Source organism: Anneissia japonica, unplaced genomic scaffold (genome assembly GCF_011630105.1).
Source record: "Anneissia japonica isolate Jap-2015-1 unplaced genomic scaffold, ASM1163010v1 scaffold288265_len830512_cov201, whole genome shotgun sequence".
In the NCBI taxonomy this organism is placed as follows: Eukaryota; Metazoa; Echinodermata; class Crinoidea; order Comatulida; family Comatulidae; genus Anneissia; species Anneissia japonica.
Genome location: NW_022752171.1, coordinates 685,178 through 707,780, shown reverse-complemented (window position 1 = coordinate 707,780; position 22,603 = coordinate 685,178). Strand labels below are relative to the sequence as shown.

At 34.2% G+C, this 22,603-nt stretch overlaps 2 protein-coding genes across 6 annotated transcripts in view; both read right to left on the bottom strand.

The window, feature by feature from the left end:
• LOC117122149 (trichohyalin-like) overlaps positions 1-6,723 on the bottom strand; it is a 65,644-nt gene extending 58,921 nt beyond the window's left edge. For 4 of the 5 annotated variants that reach the window (XM_033267650.1, XM_033267652.1, XM_033267653.1 and 1 more), the window contains exon 1: positions 6,612-6,723. The gene's annotated coding sequence lies outside the window, so the exon portion shown is untranslated. Of the gene's footprint in view, positions 1-1,843; positions 1,991-6,611 lie in introns of those variants that run through there. The other variant, XM_033267651.1, reaches the window with a different exon arrangement.
• A 1,613-nt stretch (positions 6,724-8,336) lies between these two features.
• LOC117122161 (GATOR complex protein DEPDC5-like) overlaps positions 8,337-22,603 on the bottom strand; it is a 35,002-nt gene continuing 20,735 nt past the window's right edge. The window contains exons 12-27 of the mRNA XM_033267669.1: positions 22,343-22,495; positions 21,060-21,291; positions 20,310-20,477; positions 19,677-19,775; positions 19,172-19,362; positions 18,522-18,611; positions 18,149-18,237; positions 17,606-17,786; positions 16,891-17,091; positions 16,129-16,293; positions 15,317-15,558; positions 14,784-14,916; positions 13,919-14,177; positions 13,365-13,531; positions 12,440-12,738; positions 8,337-12,138 (exon numbers count right to left, since the gene is read on the bottom strand). Of these exons, the coding sequence (XP_033123560.1) occupies positions 11,709-12,138; positions 12,440-12,738; positions 13,365-13,531; positions 13,919-14,177; positions 14,784-14,916; positions 15,317-15,558; positions 16,129-16,293; positions 16,891-17,091; positions 17,606-17,786; positions 18,149-18,237; positions 18,522-18,611; positions 19,172-19,362; positions 19,677-19,775; positions 20,310-20,477; positions 21,060-21,291; positions 22,343-22,495 (3,099 nt within the window). The 3' untranslated portion in view covers positions 8,337-11,708. The remainder of the gene's footprint in view (positions 12,139-12,439; positions 12,739-13,364; positions 13,532-13,918; positions 14,178-14,783; positions 14,917-15,316; positions 15,559-16,128; positions 16,294-16,890; positions 17,092-17,605; positions 17,787-18,148; positions 18,238-18,521; positions 18,612-19,171; positions 19,363-19,676; positions 19,776-20,309; positions 20,478-21,059; positions 21,292-22,342; positions 22,496-22,603) is intronic.

Genomic DNA, 22,603 nt, shown 5'->3' with positions numbered 1-22,603 from the left:
CCCATTTACAGGAGCAATTTTTACCAAGACTATCCTCACCTAAATTCATTTCTACCAAGGAGGTATTAAATAAATAATACCTCTTTGTTTCTATAGACTCACAAAGCAAGGAGGTATTAATAAATAAACTTTATTTAACACCTCCTTGCTCAAAGTTAATGCCAGGGATGTGTTCATTCTGAATATCCACTAAAGGCAATATACAGGTACTACTGTACTACAACAATCAGACACCAGACAGAAACCAAGTATTTCAAAGAGAGCTAAAGATCTATATGTGGGATGCTTATCTATATGTCCTACCTATTATCAAATGTTAAAAAAAATAATCACAAAAATAAAAGTATATACCACAATTTTGATTAGCAGCATTAGTAATTCCAAGGTGAATATAGCAAGGCCTTTATGACGTGTCCTGTGTAGATATCAACTGAATTTTAGCGAAATTTTCAATAATATTCAATCATCTCACATTACAGGTGCCTGAAACAGACACCATTATGACATCGTGTGACCTTGCATTTATTAAGTTTACTGAGGAGTGCACCCTGTGAGCCTCCCAGGGAAGCAGTTCAACTCAACATCTAACAAAATATTTCTCAGAAAAAAATTATTATTTCAATCAAATCGGGTGGGCTATTGTATTCAGGTGATAACAGAATGGATAATATTCTTAACACTAGATTAGTTTCTTATGCTTTAATTTGGATATTTTATGTTTCTGTTTTCATTATATCCAATGGGCATTTCACTTTTATTCTAATCCCAAATATCAGCAATTAAAATATAATATTCATGCTAATGATGAAGATAATCAATATTAAAATAACACTATCATTATGTAATTCCAACACTATTATTACAAAAATGTCTGCAAAAATATACATGTGAAATAAATTACAATGAAATGATTGGTTTTCCCTTTTTGATACACAGCTTTGGATATGGATTTTAATGATGGATGTCAGAATGGGCTATGAAAATTACAGTACTGGGTATTACAGCAGGTGAATGCTAGCCATAAGATGTCGATGTTGAATAAACTTTAGTGAAGTTGAATAGTATAGTGGTTAAGATCTCAGTGTCTTAGGTTCAGTTCCTGACACAGTAACAATTTTCTCTCACAACTAAAAACGACTCCACTCCCCAAGCCCTTTAAATAAGGTTTAGTTTATGTAGAGCATCTTGTATAAATTTTTTTTCTAGTGTCTCATTAGTGTTTAATCATCTATGTTTAATATTTTCACGGTATCCCAGGAAATCAAATTTCAATCAGGCCTACCATAGGCCATATTTACTGTATGATGAATAAATTGAACATTGAACCCTAGAAATACGGTAATGTTCCTGAACACACCATCAAAGGCCACGTGTCAATGTCACAAAACTGTATGTTTAAACGAATTATTGATTTGGATCTATTTAGTGTAGCCACCAAAGGATAACCCACGAAAGTCAGAAGACGACTTAATTACAGTGGAGTCCTTCATTTAAAAAACTGAAAACTTTCAAGTGTTTTACTCAGCATCATGTCACCTACCCAGTAAATTATTAACAGACTGTTCACTACCTGTACTAAGCAAGAAAACTCTGAGGACATTCTCCATTCAAGTCATTATGTTAACAAATTAATAAAACATAGTGAAATGTTCATTTTAAAGGGTTACGGCAATACTTTGGAACACCAACAAACCCACAAAGACCATCTAATAACTCTCCTTTTAAATCCATTTCTTTTTCTAAATCAAAATTTGTATTAAATCTAGCATTATGTGATACTAGATGATAAACAGAAAATTATATAGGCCTACAGTAGTTATTATGTTTGCTCCATTATTCTTACCAAGTAAATAAGTCCCAAAATGAGTTTGTACTTTCCCTTCTTACGTTAAATGGTAAAAAAATCCAAAGAAGTTGACGACTTGCGAAAATGTGAAAGAAATACGGCAATCAATTTAATTGACATCTGTCTCCCAACACTCAACATTACAATGATCACCTTTGAAAATTTGAATCTGGAGCTGTTACCTCCAATTTTAACTAAGTAAATACCTGTTGAATAAAGTCAACAATGCACATACTGACCTGTTCTACAGGGATTTGGTTGGCTAGTGAACAAATCACTTGCTAATAACAGCGGTATTCAACAAACAATGTTCCAGATTAGATAAATATCATACCGTAGATAATAAAACTAAACTACTATAGCTTAATCATACATATTTTATGTTTAAAAATACTTTAATTAATTATTTCAAAATGATTCTATGCTGTTTAAAATTACTTTTTTTTCTATACATTTTTAGTTTTTGTCAAACAGGTTCATCAAAAGTTTTCAGTATTAATTTAGAGGACCTGTTAAATATCTTGTCCACATTATTGACTTGACATAGACCTTTGCCCCCTTATCATGAAGGTCAATACCACTATCCATTAGGAGGACCCGCTAACACCTCATGCTACTGCCATTCTTTTATAGCCTCTAAATTAACGAATAATTTTACATTAATCCATAATGAAACACGTCCTCTGCTAAAAATTTGAAATTTTCAACAATCATATATTAAATTCATACTTTCTCACAATTAATATTTTATATATAAAAAATTAAAATCCAATCCTACATTATTTATTTTATTCACTGTTATATTGGCACCAATTTAATATCAGTCAAGTACTACTGTAGAGTACAAACCGTTAGTAATACAGTAGTAGCAATTATGCATTTTTATCTGTTTTGGTTTTTATTGTACATTTCTGACATTCATGCTCTGTGTATCTATGGAGGTTTGATGTCTTGGAATGGCAGCACATACAGTACTGTAAGTGCCAAATTATATTATAAAATAAAATGTACAGAGAATTTAGATTAAAAATATTCTGTTGCTATTAGAGTACCATAGTTGCATGTGACTTCAGAAGATTACCCACATGGCTCTATCTGTAGCACAAATGGTGACAGTTACCACTGGTACAACAATAGCTACATGGTTCTGATAACAAGTGGTGTAAGAAAGCCCAATGATATAATTGTTGTCTTGATTTAAGCAAACTGTTGCTATCTTAGTGTCAACATGTTTATTTAAGATTGCTCAGGCTATAAATGTTCACATCTAAAATATTAATTATCTAGCTAATTGCTAGAAAGTCAGAAGAATAAACTCAGCGTGTTACAATCTAGAAAATCAAAGAATAGATATAAGCAATAAACAAAGCGGTGTATTAACAGCGGTTGGCTTTGGGATTCAAATTCAAACTGGGTGATCGCGAGTTCAAGACCTTGGTCACACTGCTGGCGTATTTTGGACAACTCTCTCAATGTACATAATCTCTACCAAAGAATAGCTCCACCAGATTGGAATACTCCCCCGGGAGCATGGAGGCTGCACATTTGCCCGATTGATTACATGTAACCGACGCCCAGTACTATTTGTTCCATAATAACAAAGAATCATAATTTGCTATAAATCAGTGACTTTAATTTGTCTGAAGCTCAACACTAGTCGACACTGCAGTTCTTTATTAATTTCAATGTTGCAAGTCTGATTTTTCAAGGGGGAGTCATACTGTTACTAGCGTAGGCCCACAATTTGGCCACTGCCTCAATCAGCTATTGGGAGCAGAGCTGTTTTGGTTTAAGACAAATCTTGAATACCTCCATGTTAGAGGCCTTGCACTTGAGACCCTTGAATGGATGGTTGGAATCTCTGACCCCAAACTACAGTAAAATTTAAAATTTGAATTTGAACACTTTCATTGCATTCTCTTGTATAGATCAGAGTATCCATGACAACAAAAAAGCATCACTATGAATGCATAACCAGTACAGAAACTAAAATAGGACTGATAAAATTTGGAGCCAATAGCCATAGGGTGTAGTAACAGCCTCAAGCAGTGTCCTACCAGATGAGGGCAATAGGCCTTTTCATAAACAAACTAGTTCTTAAACTAACCCACTGCAAATTCAACAACAGCCCCACACCAGTATTATCTATATACATAAAAACGTGAGTCACAATATTGACCAAGTTATTCCCCTAACAATACAAGCACAAAAACCATCTATTGCTTTTATAAACATCTTTAGAACCAGCTGTATATAAAATCAGGATAAAGTTTACACAAGATTTATGCATTATCAACGAGTATCTTTTATCGCAAGTTCAAAGTTCATTAAAATGAAATTATTGAGGTTAATGTATCATGTAGTTCATGACATTCCATTACATCATAACTGTGGAAGCCGTTTACCAGGTTATTGCAGTTCAACTGTGATGATGAGAATTGACATGTCGACAAGGACGCGAAGCCCCGCCCACAAAGTCACAAAAACCTTAGACAATGGCGGCTAGACTTACCGAGTTGGCGAAGGTTTTCTCGGCTATCAACCTTCTTTAAGAAAGAAAATTCAGGGTAGGTGGTATGCAAATGAATCATATATTCATAGTGTTAATCTATTTCATGGAACATGGTGAGGAAATTATTGTAAAAGTCTCTGTATTTCGCTCCCAAAGGAAGAGGGAAAAGCTGCATTCAGTCAACCTTGTTGTCGGCAAAGGCCAAGTCACCGATGCGCACTGCTCGTGTAAATCTGGGTATATAACCAAGCATAGACATCTAGGCCTAGGCTCACGTATGGTTCGCGTTTAAACCAGCTGTCTAAGGAAATTGAAATAAATGACGCTCGCTATTAGTCGGTTTATTTGTCAATCAAATCTCGTCGAGATGTTAATTTTCACTGTCCATTTTAAAGTCCAGTGGACAAGGCACAGTTTGTCACTTTGTAAATTGTACCATGCCAAGGGATATAAATGGGTACCTGGAAGATATTTTCTTGTGCAGAATTAATTTTCAGAACTACTAAAGTGTGTGAGTGTATTCAAGGACAAGGGTACAATGATGATTATAATCACCATGAGCACTTTTTGTTAGTGGATACAAGACTAGCCCACGTTTTGTAGGCTAGTCTATCGAAAAAGTATATTTTCTTTTGCTCTGAATGCATACAAAGACACAAGACAAGACCAAATCGAACAGTACAACCGCTCTTCAAAAAGATAGTATTACTATAACCTTTAATTAGCAGCCTGATAGAATTAATTTAGTTATTTATTTCAAATGTAGCCTATTTAAAGAGGGTAAACCTTCCAACTGGAAAGGTGAACAGAGCCAACCATGATTCAGCGTACACGGTTTCAATCAACTAAATAAACTTAACAACTCCTTTAGCTTGCAGATCAATGACGCACACTGACATATATCCCAGTGTGGTCTTCTGTCAGTATCCATTCAGATTCAGTATGTGCCTTGATGCAAAGTACTGAATGTTTTGCCACAAGCAGTGTGTGAGGAAAGTAATGAATAATGATGAGCAAATAATAAAATAAAAGAAATCAATACGCTGATCTTGGATTGAAAACTCAAGGGCGTACACGTCCTTATCCATTGGTTGAATAACATACCACTAAGATTCTAACACTTGTCTTGCTAGAAGGAAAATATCCTTCATTCATGTCTATGTTTACACTGTCACAAATTAGCCTAGGCCCAATACAATGTTCTAATCCTCCTTTTCCCATGAGAGGTAAACAACCAATCAAGAAGTTGGTAAACATTCTTAAAATAGTTTACAAAGTTTTAGACATGACATTATCACTGTATTTATAATATGCATCACATTAATGAGTTTTAACATCAGGGGGATATCATAATGATGCCAAATAGTGGTGTCATCTTGGCATACAACAAATACTTTGAATGAGTTCTTAAAGCCATGCTGTGGAGAAAAAAAATTGTTGATGAATACAACAAATGAATATTCAAAGATATTTAAGGGTCGTTTATTGAAATATCAAGAATGGCGTAGGCTATGTTCAGACACAACGACTAGCATGGCAAGCATTAGCATAACGTTATCGTGTGGTGTGAACTTGTGCACAGCGTAGAGAACGCCAGTATTATAGAGCAATCACTGGTGTACGGTAATCCAGCAACAGACCCCAAATTAGTGTTACGTCAGTCATGGATCAATGATTTTGAACTCGGCCAAGACTTGACCAATCACAATAAGCCTAATGTAAACGGAAAAACCACAGCCTGCTAATACTGTTGTAGTCTGTGTTTAAAAGAGATTATTGTTTTCCCATGGATGGGAATGGGATACTAGGCCTAGCTAGACCTATTCTTTCTGGTTGAATAAATTTCCAAAGTAAAAAGAGAACCTCACGACTCCCGAGAACCTGGGACGTCCCCTGGTGAGTTAGACAAATTACGGTTTTTGAAATAACATGTAAATTAAAATGTAATATCACATACACACAGCCAACAACACCCGTCCTCCCACATTCCGAAACACCACATACTTAGGCCTAGGCTAGGCGTCATATAAGTTCCAACTTTCTTTGATTGATTAATCCGTCGGCCAGCCTTCTCTCTAACTAAGGTCAAGCAAGGGACCAGAATGAGAGGCCTAGCCTAGCCTAGGAGGACTAGGATTTTGGCCGACAGGCCTCGGCTAGTATGTAAAGATGGATTCAAAATGACTGAAATGGTAACACAGTTAAGTACTGTATAAAACTAGAATTAAATAGGATTTGAATTACTGTACTCACAAGCTGTTAGCCTCACCAAGTTCTCAAGCTCTGCTGCTTTTTGAAAGATCAGGTGCTCGCGCCATACGCAAGGATACCAAAACCAGTAAACAAACAGCAAAGTAAAAGTTCTTGTGAACTATAGAGGGCGGAAACATTATTGTAACGAGCGCGATTTGTCGATTGTCAATAAAATAAGATAAGATAAGCTTTATTGGTCTATTCACATATAAAAATACATAAACAGAAATGTTTCTTGAATCTGGCATAAACACGTCAACACCAACAAAAATCAAATTAATTACATAATTTAAATATTATATATAAAATAATAATAATAATAATAATAATAATAATAATAATAATAATAATAATAATAATAATAATAATAATAATAATAATAATAATAATAATAATAATAGGCCTAGTGGAAGTTTCAAAATCTACAATTCTCAAACTTACATATCAATTTGTTCAGGTAAAAAAGAATTATTTCCCATTTTTCTATATCTACATACTTTTATTTTATTCTCTTGTTCTTTTTTCCTACCATTTACAATGGTACAATTTAACAGAAAAACTTAAACAGCTATAAAGATAAGATAGTATAATTTATACTCCAAGTATCGAATAATGCACGCCATCCGGCCCTACTTATACAGTAATTTAATACATTTATAGAACATTAGGGTAAAGTTTCTCTTTTCGAAAATACTGTCATTGCCCGGTCTATAAGGCATTCTCTTTCGTCGTAATTAATGGTGTACCCTCTAAATAAAACTAAGATGCAGAGTGGCCTACTAGTTCTATTCTTGTAAGTCTTAAGGCTAGTGGTTTTATTTTCTTCACTCACTTTCTTTTGACAGGACTTGTTCTCACCTTTTTTCACTTTATTGCCCTCTTTTAATTTCTGACGTGTGATGATGATGATTATAATGATGGTGATGAGAATGAATTATAGAAAACTTAGGCTTAATGAAATTGCAAGGACGTGATGGACTAGATAAGTGAAATCGGTAAATATGCCTATTATATAGGGCCAACAGATTATGCCTATTATATAGGGCCAATAGAGTAACAAATTCCGAGTCTCTACACAAAATTCAATACGAGGGGGAGGGGGAAAAAACCATGTATTTTTTACATATTAGCATGAGCCTCTAAAATCGATTAAATAAGCCTTTGAAACCCCTAAATTGTCATAATTTTCGGAGGCTGAACCCCTGGCCACTTCCGAAGATTTTGAGCGATGCCCGACCACGCCAACTTCGCTCTCGTCGGGGACATCGGACGACGACACCCATCCATCGGCCGAGTTAAATACTGGCGCTAGCTACCTCTCAGAGGAGGAAAAAAGATAATATAGCACTAGGTAATAGAATGGTAGAGGAAATATTGGAGATGATAATTTGGTTCTTTCTTGATCACGATCTGAAACCTGTGATGTATACAAATTATTTACACTTAATGTAATCAGGCATCATCGTATTAGTTTTATTGCCTGGTAAAATACCATGTTGTTTCTTGTAATTGTCCCTGTACAGTCTGAAGTAAAAGCGGGATAGTTCTTAGTATAAAATACGATTACTGTCGTGCAATTACCTGGTACAGTATTCACAAAGTTATTCCAAAACAACCCGGGATACTCCACTTACATCATTTTCAATAAGGTCCTTTAGCTCTTATGATAATGAATATCAAACCAACAAAATATGAAACTATTAGAAAAGACAATGAATGCCAGTATTTCAAAAGTATCAATTTTAATGACAAACTGAAACTGTAGGAAAATGTTATTTGTTAATAAGAAACACTTCTGTAAACAATAGGCGTAGTTATTGTAGTAATAATCGTTGTTTTTTTATTTATTTTTTCTTGAATACAAAATTGAGTGTATGTACATTATCTACTGTGTAAATACATCATATATACAATTAAATAATAAATTAGTAAAATAGTATTTATTATGTTAAGATTTTATGAACTGATCGAAAAAATTACAAGTAAAGTATAAATAAACTACCACGAAATTGAAACTTCTCTTACTCATTATAAACTACAGTACGATTACCAGCAAATTTACTAATATCTATATAACCACATTGTTCAACCTATTATTAACATACAAAACATGAATTACTTGCATACGTAATGCATATTCGAGACGCCTATAATACAATTTAAACCTTTTAAAGATATACCGTCTATGATACAAACAAACAAAAACAAAAAAAAAACACTGGGGAAAAAATTCAGTGAAACATTGCATTGTTCATTTATGATCACAGACGATTAATTGAAAACAGCTATTTTCACGGATTTACAATTTGTATCACAAAAATCCATTGAATACCATATATAATTTAAAGATCTCATGCAAGGATTAAAATGGCCTATTCACACTTCCAAATTTTATGTGACAAAAAATGTGATATGCCCATATATCACCATGCCCATATATGGGCACATCAACAAAATTTGTCACATAAAATTTGAGTGTGAACAGAGCTTAAGGCTATGTTCACACACGACGACTTGCGCTAGCGTAACGTTAATTGAGTGGTGTGAACTTGTGCGAACGCCAGTATTAACGCGCAATCACTGGCGTACAATAATCCACCAACATACCCCAGGTTAGCGTACGCCACAGACTTACGGCGGTCGTGCATCAATGCTTTTGAACTCGGCCAGGATTTGACCAATCACATGTAATAAGCCTAGGCCTAGATGTAAACAGGAAATAAAATGTGCAAATATAAAATGACGAATACGAATATTTTGCGCGAATACTTACGCTAGCGTTATTTATTCGCCAGTCTGGACATCTCGCTAGAAATGCCTTGGATTAACATGCTGCCTGGTGTATCTTGTATCTCGCGGGTCTGAACGTAGATTGTGAAGATAGCAATTCAAAATTTATTTATAAATTTTGTTTGGACATAAAGCCAGGCACTCACTGTGTTGCATGGTCATACGACAAATTCAACTCAGCTCCCTGTGAGCGCCAGATGACGCGACACCGTCTGCTAATTGTCGGCTGCAGTCTGAATGGATCGTCTCATCAAAAACGATCCGTTGTGCGCGTCGTAGCTCTGCGTTCTACTTATTCAGTGAGTTCCCGGCTTAAAAGACGGTATATCTTTAAACTGAAGGCAAGTAAGCTTCAAGTGGGCAAGTTACGCATAATTAAACCCTCCATTTCCAAGTGATTAAAACAATTAAATCAAATGTTTGTGGGAGCTTTATACAAATTTAATATGTGTAGATTTTAAAAGCAAATTCAATTTACATTTGAAACCACACATGTTGCATTTGAAAAACATGTTCATATATGTTTGAAACAAATTCCACATACATGTGGATGTTTGGAAAAAAAACTATATAATCAAATTTCATATATGTAGCTGTTTAAACAAATTTCATATATGTAGATGTGTGAAACCAATTTCATATATGCAGATGTTTGAAACAAGTTTTCATATATAAAGTTTCTTGGAACAAATTCCATATATGATGTACATGTTAAAACACATTTATATATAATTGTATGGACATGTAAAAATCAATATTACATAAAAACATCAAAAAGGCAGTAAATTTGCACTGATGGATGGAAGACACTTTTTGAAAGGTGTGAAGGACAACAAACATTACTACTAGAAAGTGGCACACATATGGCAAGTACAAAAAATACCCATGATCATTAATCCTTTCATGCATGACTCTAAATCACAGTGCATGAATTTTGGTGCAAGCATATGGCAATCTCTACATGGATGACCCTTAAATATATGTACACTGAGATTACTGAAAATTGCATATGACATGATCCCTGCATCTGAACATAGCCTGCACAAATCAGTAGCGATGATAATGAGTGAGATACATGAATAAACAGAATATTGCTTATTTTCTCTGTGAAAACATAATGGAACATTCCAAACCTGTGCCCTGTAAAAACAACGCTATATACTTTGCCAATTTCTTTCATATAAGGATTGTAAAAGTAATGTTACGAATTAAAAGAAATTAGTTTGAGTAATCATTACAGAAAAATATACTTACATCGACCCATTTGAAATCTATCTTTTCAGACAGTAGGAATAGTAAGGAAAGTTTATATTTTTCTATCCTCACCACATCATCGGTTAAAGAGGCTGTTTCTTCATACGGCGGATTTCAACCCCTGCTAAACAGGTGTACAATAATATGTCCCTGCTGTCACACTACATACAATCATTATTGCCAGAGCTAACATATTACACAAATAAATTAGTACTTTGTCTACTTAAATAATAAAACCAACTTATTTATATTAATGAATGTAAAACAATGATAACATAATCTGGAATGGTAATAAGACAAAAATACACAAATGTAAGCAAAACAAAAATAAATTGAGAAAAATAACACAGAAATAAAAGTTCTTAATAACATACTGTACTTACAAATAGAACTGACTAAACACTGTCATTTCCTTAAACACTCTTAGTTTTACCCCCACCTTCCCCTGACCAATTTATCTTTGGGGGAAAACAGTATAAATATATTAAGAAATGAAAATATTTATCAGTCACTTCAAGCAATCAATTCTATTTTACATTCTAAATCAAATTAATTTTGTGCATTACTTGTATATGGTAAATTAACAAAAAAAAAAAAAAAAGATTGGGCACACTTTGAATATAATAGGCCAGTATGAAAATAGAAATATTTAATAAATATTATTGATTATTTATTAGATTAAGTCTTTGTTATAGAAATGTACATCCAAGCACATATATACATGATTTAAAACCAGATGCATCTTAAAAGAACCTAACCAAATATATCTTGTAAATAACACTTTTTAAACCTTTGTATCACCTGGGGTATTTTTTAGAAATTTGTGCGTAAATTTATCACCATGATTTTAAAAACCACAGAATGCCATATTATGAGACAATATCCATATAATATTCATTTACATGATACTATATATAATCGTTACTTTTATTGCAATTAAGCTTTCATGATCTTGGTTAAATTTGGATTGTTTTAAATAAAAAAAATTGACCTTAAATAGATTATAGATAATCTTAAAATAATATTCAATATTATCTTTGTTTGAAAGGAATTTTAAGCATTATTATTGCAGGCCATCTCCTCTATCTCATTCCAAAAATCTGTGAGACGATTGTTTTGATTCGCACAGAATGACTTCAGATCAGCCAATAGGTGATCAGCAAATTTATCATCAGTTATACTGGTTGACCTCCAGCGTTTCGTAAGCGTGTGATTGGTCACCCACATGAACCCAAGTTCAGTCTGCGTGTGAACAAAGTCCATCATCTGATCAGGTTTACTATGTCTTCTAAGTTTGGTTTTATTATTACTGCTGTTAGTATTTTTATTGACCAGGCATTCTTGAGTGTATGGTGACGTTATGATAACAGCTATCCCAGTAACGTGAACGTACTGCTGGTGGATCTTAAGAGAGTAAGGATCATTACCGGTGTTGTTGGTCAACGGACTTCTGATCGTTGTAATATCGGCTATAAACCCAAATCTGTTAAGAAATGATATAAATCAATTATTCAATTTAATATATCATTTAATTGGGCCTAATGTCATTTGTAAGTCTCAGGGGTATAAAATTTGACCTATGACCTACATAATAATAATATCAATTAAAAAATAGCCTATATAAAAATTGATGGAAAAAAGTTTCTGTGAATGCACAGAAAAGCTATACCATATTACGCTATATCATTACTTTAAGTACAGTATATAATGTACAAATTTTACAGCAGGAATCTGTAAATACTGTTAATGCAGTGGCTGAATTGATACCACTGTAAGAAACTTACTTTTCAAGTATGAGATGTTGGAATTGCTTCATCTTCTCGTGTGGGTCAGTTTGATCAAGATGGCCATTATGCCCATTGGCTTCCTCAAGGTGACCACTAGCTTTGTCAACATGGCCATTTTGACCAGTACTTCTTTGTGAATGACTGTTTTTGGATGGTGACAAAGCATTTGTATGAAGCTTGATAAATATGGGAGAAAGAAGAGGGTCTTTATTGTCCGTATCCAATCCAAAGGGATCCAGTAGAATAGGAACCAGATGGAAGCCAATGGAAGATGCCCTACGAGCCCATTCTTTCACCTGTTAATAAAATAAAATCATGTTTTTTTAGAGCACTTCTTGTACAGTGCCAACCATGGCCTGTGCCTTTCGTAGATCGCAGCAACCACAGGCAAACTGTGGGCAGTCGATGCAGGTAAGTGAACCTCTTCTACCCGTAGACAAACTGTAGGTGGTGGACGCAGAGAAAGTCAGAGAATTCAGCCCCACAGGGAAGATTTTCTTTCACATTTTTCGCATACTGTAGTATTCAGACCGCAGGCACTCGGGCCTAACTGATGTTTGCTTACTATAATAGTATTTTTGTAAATTTTATAGTCCAGAATGTGAGCGCTACAGGCACCGCAACACATTTTGCCAACAAAAACGTCATGTTCTGTCTATATTCTCGACCTCTGGCACCGTGGGTAGTTGGTGGATGTGGAACGTGTCACATGCGGGCAAAAAATGCACTTTCCTAATCGTTACTGTAATTTTTTATTATCATAATATTAATGTTAATACTAAGGTGCTTTTTTGAAGTATAATTTGAGTTGTAAAATTTTAAGTTTGCAAAAAGTCAACAGTATGTTAATGCAAAAATACTACATGACCTGTTTTTGAAGACAGCTATATTCAATAGAGTAATTTTCACTTTTTTTTCTTACCTGGTAGTTGAGTAAGCTTGGGGTGCACACTAACCACTGAAGTTCAATCTCAAATGCTTGTGATGGGCAGTATTTGCTATGGTAACCAACATGATACCATTCTAACCTGTCATTCCCAATATTGTCTATCGACTGAGTTATATTCTTATACGTTGGTGTCCAACAATCTGAAAACAAAACAAAGCGAACACTTTTCTAAGCTACTACTTTACAGAATATTTGATAAACATTTGGACATAACAAGGACAATAAGCATCAAAAAAGCTGTTCACTTACACAGGGTGTATTATATGAAAGCTATGGTGATTCCATTATTTTCTTCTATGCTAGAGAGTAAGTTTCAAAGAACACTTTGGCATTTACCAGTTTATACAGGTAAGTATTCATGATATATACAACAAAAATACCACCAACAATATTATTTGCTTACTTATTATATTCCTTATATTATTATTGAAACAGCAACTAAGAAATGAAATGCCAATACACACCACTTTCAGTTTTTCAATTAATAAAAAACACACAAAATGGGCAAACAATTAATTCCTCCTTACCATCATCACAAGATGGGCCCCCCTCTCCCAGCTCCTCATTCTTGTTACACCATTTCTGTTCTTCAAATGAAACTTCAAACCAATTGCGTTCATGCTGACCAATCCCAAGAGGTTCAGATAATTTCCGTCTCCATGGCAACTTCAATACATTCTCATTCTTGTCCTCATCTTGGTTGAAATAGTAAATATAGAATCCATATTTAAAACATTTCATTTCTGATCCAGAAATGCTGGAAATTATCCCATCATCAAGAAAACTCTGGAAAAAATTTGGAAAAATACAATAAAAAATTAGCTTAATTTATATTTTATTTCATTAAATAACAAAAATATGTAAATGTACAATAAAAGTAATCAAATAAGCAGCATTTTTGGAGGCTTAAGTGCGAATCTCATAAGTGTGGCAAGAGAGGCACTACAAATTACTGGGAATCACAACTATCTCACATACTGTAACATCAAATCTGTGAGTAATCATTTGTTTAATCACTTTCCCGATGATACAAGACATTAAGCAACGCATGGATAAACAAAAATTGTGTTTGGTGTGACTGTTATTCTCGTCTATCAGAAGGGTCGTTTCTGATGCTACTGCATCATCTCGAAGAAACAAACTACTTGCTTCAAATTTAAGACAGTTCAATACTCGGTTGTTCCAAGGCAAAACAACGTAAAATATATATAAGCAGTTACGTTGTTTTGCCTTGGGACGGCCAAACTTCTCAAAACCAAAAATAACAATTCATGATTATTCATAATAATTAAAAATATGTAACAGTGTAAATCAATAAAATGAAACAGAAATATGTAACAGAATTTATGTAGTATCATGTTAAATATTTTTGGTTTAGCTTTGATTTCTGACCTGCATCTTATTCATGGCCTTGTAGAATGATGGCCCATCCTCTAATGCGCTCATGAGCCAGGACACTGCTTCCGCCGCAATAAAACTATAACAAGGTTGTCTCTTGGAATCGGGCAAGAAATTCATTTTATCTCTGAGGAACAAATAGAAAAAGATTTCAAAATACAACTTATTTTTTCGAAGGAAATTTTTAGAACATTTTAATTGATTTGTTTATGTTTGATATAGTGATTATGCATAGAGGGTGCATTTAAGGTTTGCAATTCCATCAAAATTTAAGGGCACACAAACTGTAAGGACATAACGTTGAGGAGAGGAAATTTGGAGGAGCGGAAACTAGATAAACAACATCCAAAAAGATAGACGAGGGTTACCTATTACTGGTTTACCGGGTAGTTCAGACATGAAGAGACCCTTTTAAGGGTGGAGCAATTTACTGTAAGAACTAGTCCACACCTCAAGCGCTTGAGACCATTTCGGTATAAAGAGCTAAAGAAATCTATCTTCATTACATTACACTACAACTGACTCACCTCCCGTACTTCATGGCCATAATAATCCTATCATTTGATGAGTTTAAGGTGATCAGTTCTTTATCTGTTGAGTTCAATGTTGCATTATCTCTTCTCTGATGTGCTACATGTTCAATAGCATTAATTACCATATGAGAAAACTGCTCAGTTGAAGCTGATGGATGAGGGCTCGTTGGTGTGTTTGAACCAGAACCACTCCCTTTAGAAGACAGTTTCTTAGTATCGAATTGTGGGCCTAACCTCTGTAAAAGGATTGTGATTGCAGTATTTTAAATGACTGATTCTTTCATTTACAGAAAATATAAGTAATGTAAGCAATTTTCTGTGACGTAAATCAACAAGAAGAATCAACAATCATGTAATATTTATGAGGTATTAATCCATTAGGGGAAAAAACTGATAGAACACTAATGAACACTGATCAAACACCTAATAAACAGAATCATTGACATGAACACTGATAAAACACTGTAATCATTACTATGTACACAGCAATAAACACTACTTGAATATTGATGAAAGTTCAATGAAAAGAATGACTGCAATAAAAATTGACTGATCATATATAAACACCATAAACACTATTAAACATTTATGAACATCAATAACACTTACAACCAGTGATTGAACATTATTGAACACTGTTAAAACAATAACAGTGAAACACTTAACACTGATATACACTGATGATCGTACAATAATAAACACTGATAAAAATTGACTAAACATTATCAAAACACACGTAGATGCTTCAAAACACTACAGGTAGATACTTTTAAACATGACTCGACATGCAAAATCAAATGACATACCGTGGGAGAGTTCTGGCGTGAATTCTGCTTAGACGTTCCATGTGAGGCTTCTACTACCTCTGCATCTTGAATGGCTGAATATGAGCTGTTCCTGGACATTACCTTTTGACACTTATTTCCCAATGGTGACAGTGGTGATGTCAGATATTCTTTGGAATGTATTCTCTGACAAATTAAAAATAAATCATTTGATCATTCACATACAATATTTTTTTTTTTTTGTTTTTTTTGTTTTTTTTGCATACATTATTTTTTGTCTTGTTTATATTTTTGAATAGTATTAAGTCTGGTCTCAATTGTATGTATTTTTGTATGGTATTACTATGGTGTTATTTGTTCCTATATTCCTTTGAATAGACAGTTACAAATTAATAAGTCTTTAAATTGGTGAAAATAAAAGTTAGCCAATTTGGACTTAATTGGGAGTTAATAATGTATTATCCAGTGGAAGATTCAAGGGGGAGGGGGCAAAGCCAGCCATCCCGCACCCAGCCATCCCGCACCCCTAAATTTTTCAAAAATGAAAATAAATCTAGAAGAAAGGTCTGATAGTGCCATTTCCGGCTCATAATCATGCATTTTCTTCTGGCATAGAAGAAATATCATAAAAATCCCTCCCTGGGCCCCCTCTATTTCAAATTTCTGGATCCACCACATTATCTTTTAAAATGAGCAGCACTTATTATCCAGATCGACCCAGTAATTGGCAGACTACTTGCTTACAGACATAAAGCAAAATGTAACAAAACAACATTGTCTTACCGTTGAACGTCCTGATCTTTGAGGACGCCTTATGCGATTGAGACCTTCAATGAACCTTATGAATCCCTCTAAGAGCTGCTGACATTGGTTCTCCTTTAACTTCTCAAAAACATCAAATTTGTTGGAGCTGTTGGAAAGCTTCTTGATGTATGCAACAGGTGATGGAAGCAGAAGGAATCGACTCCGCCAAAACTTTAAAGACTGAAAAAGAAGGATTGGTACAGTAAAATGATTGAAAATTATTAATTGTTATTATATAAAAAGTTACTATCATTATCAAAATGATCTTATAAAGTTAAGAGAATAATAACCCATAACTTGCAGCATCATTGTGTTCAACAGCATATGGGCGTAGTCTGTGTCTACTGTAGCAACTGTTAGAGAGGCATTCAGTAGCTTCATGTTTACATCACTCCATGACGGGGTGAAATGGTATAGTATAGTGTAACACCCTACTCCTTTAAAAGATGCAATGGGTTTCAAACCCTGGGTGAAGGGCGTCTCAAACCAGCGCCAATTCTAAGGCTTGTCCACTACCATTTGGCAACTCGACCCACATATGCAACTTTTGTTTATCATTTATGATTTTATCATTATTTATATAATAATTATATCACTATCATTTACATCATTATCATTATAAAGCATTGGACTTCCTGAATGAACAACATTGAATCAACAACCCTTGTTAATTATAGTGTTAAAATAAACCCACCTCTTTAAGTTCAAAATCTGATGTTTGGGTTCCTCGACAGGCAACATAGCTATCTCTATGGTTCCACTCATTATTCTCTACTGGTTTGTGCCTCACTTTCATATTGGTTAAGAGGAAGCAGTCTCTGCCAGGATGCCACAAATGGTACTTGTACACAAGCTCGGGTAGCTTTTGCCGTTTCCTGCCAAAAACATACAGAGCTCTAACTTTAAAATACGCTGACTCATCATTGTAGGCAACAATCACCCTCATCAACAAACATATCATCAAACGATTTTTTAAATTTTTTGAGTGAAACGTGTCAAGGAGAGTACACATGAGTCTGAAGAGTAATTTTCCAGTGGTGGTGGATGATATGTTTCAATATGATAATAAATGGTGGGCGTAAAAGTTGAAATCTGGGCTCTCAATCAAAATTGAGGTCAAAGATTCAAGTCTTCGCTGTGAATTCCAATTGTTTCTTGGCCAAGGCACTTCCCACCAAGGAACATAAGTGGTGTACTGAAAAATTTGCGAGATATTATGAAGGAATGTTTTGATTACCTGGGGACATATCTGACCACATCTATACTGCCATCTTGACTTAGTGTGATACTGTGGAAAGTACTTCCATAACTCAATACATACTGATTCTGAAAAAAATAAGTTACAGGTACTTTTGGTAAAATAAAACAGCTACAAAATTCATAATAAAGCCAATATTCAACAATTTCCAAATCATTATGTCATTGTGTCGTGGGGTATACTGATTAACATTAGATCATGCAACCTTCTACACATCACACAAATTTAGCTAGTAAGGTTACTAATAGGTGATCATGTTAATCGGAAATCATTAAAAAATTGCAACCTCTACTTCTTCATAGGCCTTCTGTTTTGTAATTATCCCATTAAATGAACACATTAGAAAACTTACTTTCTTTTCATTTGTAACAAGTGAATTTCTGGTTCCAGACAAAGATAGCAAATCCCCAGCTCCATCAGGTGAAATAACCAGCTGAAAATCCTTAAAAAAAATAATACACAGAAATAATAAATCTAAACGAAAAACTGAAGCCTCCAAAAAGTGTGGTGGTGCTTATTTGTTCGTGAACAATAATTATTACTCTGGCGATTGGACACAGAAACAGCCACCTCCACCCCTGTGAAGTACTCCTATTCATGCAACAAGCTCAGCACCTAACAATTTTGTTCCAAACCATTCACCTCCTACCAGGCATTCATTTATACTCCTGGGTGGAGGAAAACAACATACAGTACTAATTGCCTAGTGGCAAAAGCAATGTGCTTCAAACTCTCAACCTCTCGTTTGAAAGCCCGAATAGCTTAATGGAAGTGTAAATTGTATGATGCATTGGTTAAGGCTTGTCACAACGTTTGAGTTCTTTGGTAAGACACTTCATATACATTTGAGACTCTCTTTGTCGAGGAGTATTGGGCACCTGGTAGATAAATTCTCTAACCAATGACCAGAGAAAATGCGCTTTGAGCAATTCATCTGAAATGGATATGTGCACTATATAAATCCTATTCAAAAAATAAATAATGACAATAACGTCTGCTTACCTGTATTAGCCTCTGCGAGACAAGCTCCTTAAACACTGCTTCTGTATTCATCTTGTGCATAGACGTGGTGTCATCTACTGCTATACAGTAATTGCCTTCGCAATACTCTGATTCTAGGGTACACTTGTCCGGAAAGAAATCGGTTGTGATTGGAAAACAAGCAGTGATTGTGAGGGATTTTCGATCAAGACCTATAGTCAAAAAGATTGGTAAAACTAAATTAATTTTTTTTTATTTATTCAGATATAAAAAACATAAAATTATAAAAAGTATAATCTAAAAAAATTTAAAAAAATGAATATGAAAAATATTATAAATTGTCATTCTATACTTTACATTGTTGTAATATTATCCTATTTGTATAAATATTGGACAATATCAATATCTTATTATTACTAAGATGGTTGTCATTATTACAGTCATTATTATTACCATTGATAAAAAGACACATAGCCATATGAAATCATCCAGTTTACATGCTATGTGAACAATTCTGTGTAATTACCTGTTAGTGTGAAGGGGGTTAAAGCCTGTTCCCCGGTGACTCCCCATCCACATCCAATACGTCGTTTTGGATCAATACGATCATGAAGAGCTTGAGAGTCTGAAAAATAAGGTTTAAATAAATAAATAAAAACTAAAACTCTTCTGGGAATTTACTTTTTTCCGTACTTACAAACCTTAACATTATTAACTTGAATATTAAAATAAGTAATGTGATCTATAATGATAAAATAATAATAATATTCCAGTTTTCAGGCTTCAATATGCTTCTCAGAGGTAATAACTTCCCATACCCACTTAACAGTCATTAAATTTTACTATAGAATATTTACTGGTAATAAAATTCTTGTTGAGCAAATGGCCGAGACTCAACTGGTGCTGGACAGGGTACAATTTGATAGATCCCTGCTCACAAACGAGGGCGTATCCCCATACTGCGGTTTGGGTAGTGGCTTGGATTTTCTTTTTTTTTCCAGTTGCATCTGCTCACTTGTTCTGCACATAGACTCTCGTATTTTGTGCAATATAAATGAATAACCTTTAACCTTTACTTTGTATTGTTAAATTTGTCATTTAAGGAATTTTTCCAAAGCATTTTATTCAGATAAATACAGTACATGAATTTGTTTCTTACCATACTCATCACTTTCACTGTCTTCTGCAGTGTACAGGGATTCACTGGATGTGGTGCGCTGTGAGTATCCATCATCACAAGTCTGGGTGGTTGTCCGTCGACGAAATGCGTGTAATGGAGAAGCATTGCTTGCCTGATGTTGGAACTGTATCACTTCGCCAGATGGACCTGTAATAATAATTGAATTTGATTTTTTAAAAGCTGTGGATTAAGCAACATACCACAAAATCCTCTTAAAAACATCAAATGCAACACAAATATGCTGTCCTCATTATATTTGGGATGGATGATTCTATTATTTTAAAGGGGTGTTCTATAGAGGGTAGGTTTTATTACTTTGATTTATATAAATTTCATCTATTTAGATGCTATGGTTCCCTTTACATTTTCATTCATTGTATTTTGCTGTTTTATGATTGAACTGCTTCAATACTGAATTTTTGTACCAACTGGAATACAATGTTCATATCACCTTGAAGAATGGTCAATCTATCTTTCTATTAAATATGTGTTTTTCTTTTATGTATTAATTAATTTCAGAAGACAGCCCAGCAAACATATAGGCTTACCTGTCAATGACCTACTGTTCAATAGCACAATAATTATGTGGATGATTCCATTCTATAATAGGGATTTTTTTTTGCACAGGCAATAAATCAGAGTGCTATTTGTTTGATGTGCTAATATCAAGAATGCTATTATATGGTCTATATTTGCTCAAAAATTATAAATATAATTTGTTGTTGTTACCATGGGGATAAACATGAGTCCATCTGCGTCGATCTGGTGTGAGCTTTGTCGTCAATGTGGCAGGTGAGAAAGGGTTCATGGAAGCGCTGCAATGTCGTTTCTTCTTCACCGAAAACACATTACTATCATACTCTTCATAAAGGTCAAAGTTCCCATCATCGTCTTCAATTATTTCTTTGGGTAAGCCAAGGTACTGAGGTAGGTCATACTTGCTTTGTGTCTTCTGAAAACTCTGAAGAGAAAATCCATCGATATCGTTTAAAACTGTGACCAATCCAATTGAACTAGATAATATTTTACAGCAATGAAAGCCCTAGATGTACCAGTACTATCAACTATAATAAATATATTCTCAATTTAAATATTTAAGAAAATCTATTTTTGTTTTTATGCCTATATTTATAAAATATGCAAATGTTTCTATTATTATATGTAATTGATTAACTGATTGATTGAATTATTGATTGATTGATTGATTGATTATGAAAGTATTTAGTAATTATGAATGTTCATTTCATTTCTATAGGCACGAGCACCAAGGATATGCCAATTAGTGAACTTAATCACTATCCTACGTGGCATATCCATTGAACGACAGGGGACTGAATGGCCCATTACACCGGGGTAACCCCCTACTCTTCTCAAAGGTTCTTTAAGTGCACACAAGCCAAATGCGTACACTGGGCCTACGGTTTAAAGTCCTTATCCGAGAAGACTTGTTCCACCACCGGAACCATTGACGAGTGAGCCATTTGAACCAACGCCGATATTATAGCTGAAGGTTACGGTGCCCCTGACTTAACCGCTCGGCCAATCAACTTGTCAAGATAGGCAAGATCCAGTGAAAACCTAGGGAGCAAGGTTGGGTAAAAGTTGTTCCAAAAAAACTAATAATATTAAAGCCAGACTCCAGAGGAAAAACATTTCTTTATATGTTGAACAACAGAAAAACAAAAAGGGTGTATGACGAAAAAGTTGGGAATGGTTCATGAGATACAGATTTTTAACCATTTAAAAACTGCGGAGAAAAGGTAGAAAAAATGGTGGTTCCTCCCCTTTTTCCCCTGTTTTTAAATATTCAAAAATCTGTATTTCATTAACTGTTGCTGAGTTTTTACTTTGTACAACATAACAAAACTTCTTTTCCCTCCAGAGCCTGGCTTTAATATTCACTCATCATGCCTGGCTGCAAACAATATGACTGTAATATCATGTCATTATAACTGACAGATAGTAATTCTGAAACAAACTCCATTTCATTATAGAGGGTGACATTTGCTTACTTTAGTGATCCTGTTTGGCATTAGAATCCTTGGAGCAAATCTGTTGCCATAGCGTTTTTTACTCTTGGAAATATAAAAGCTGTAGTTAATCCAGTGAGGAATGTGGAACGTATCGGAATAACTCTTATTGTGACGAGAATCAATATCGGAAAACTAAAACAAGAAAACATATTTATATATTTATTAATTAAAATAAAATGTAAAGAACTTAAAGATGTATTGTCAAATGCAAAATACCAAAAAAAAATCATAAAAATCATT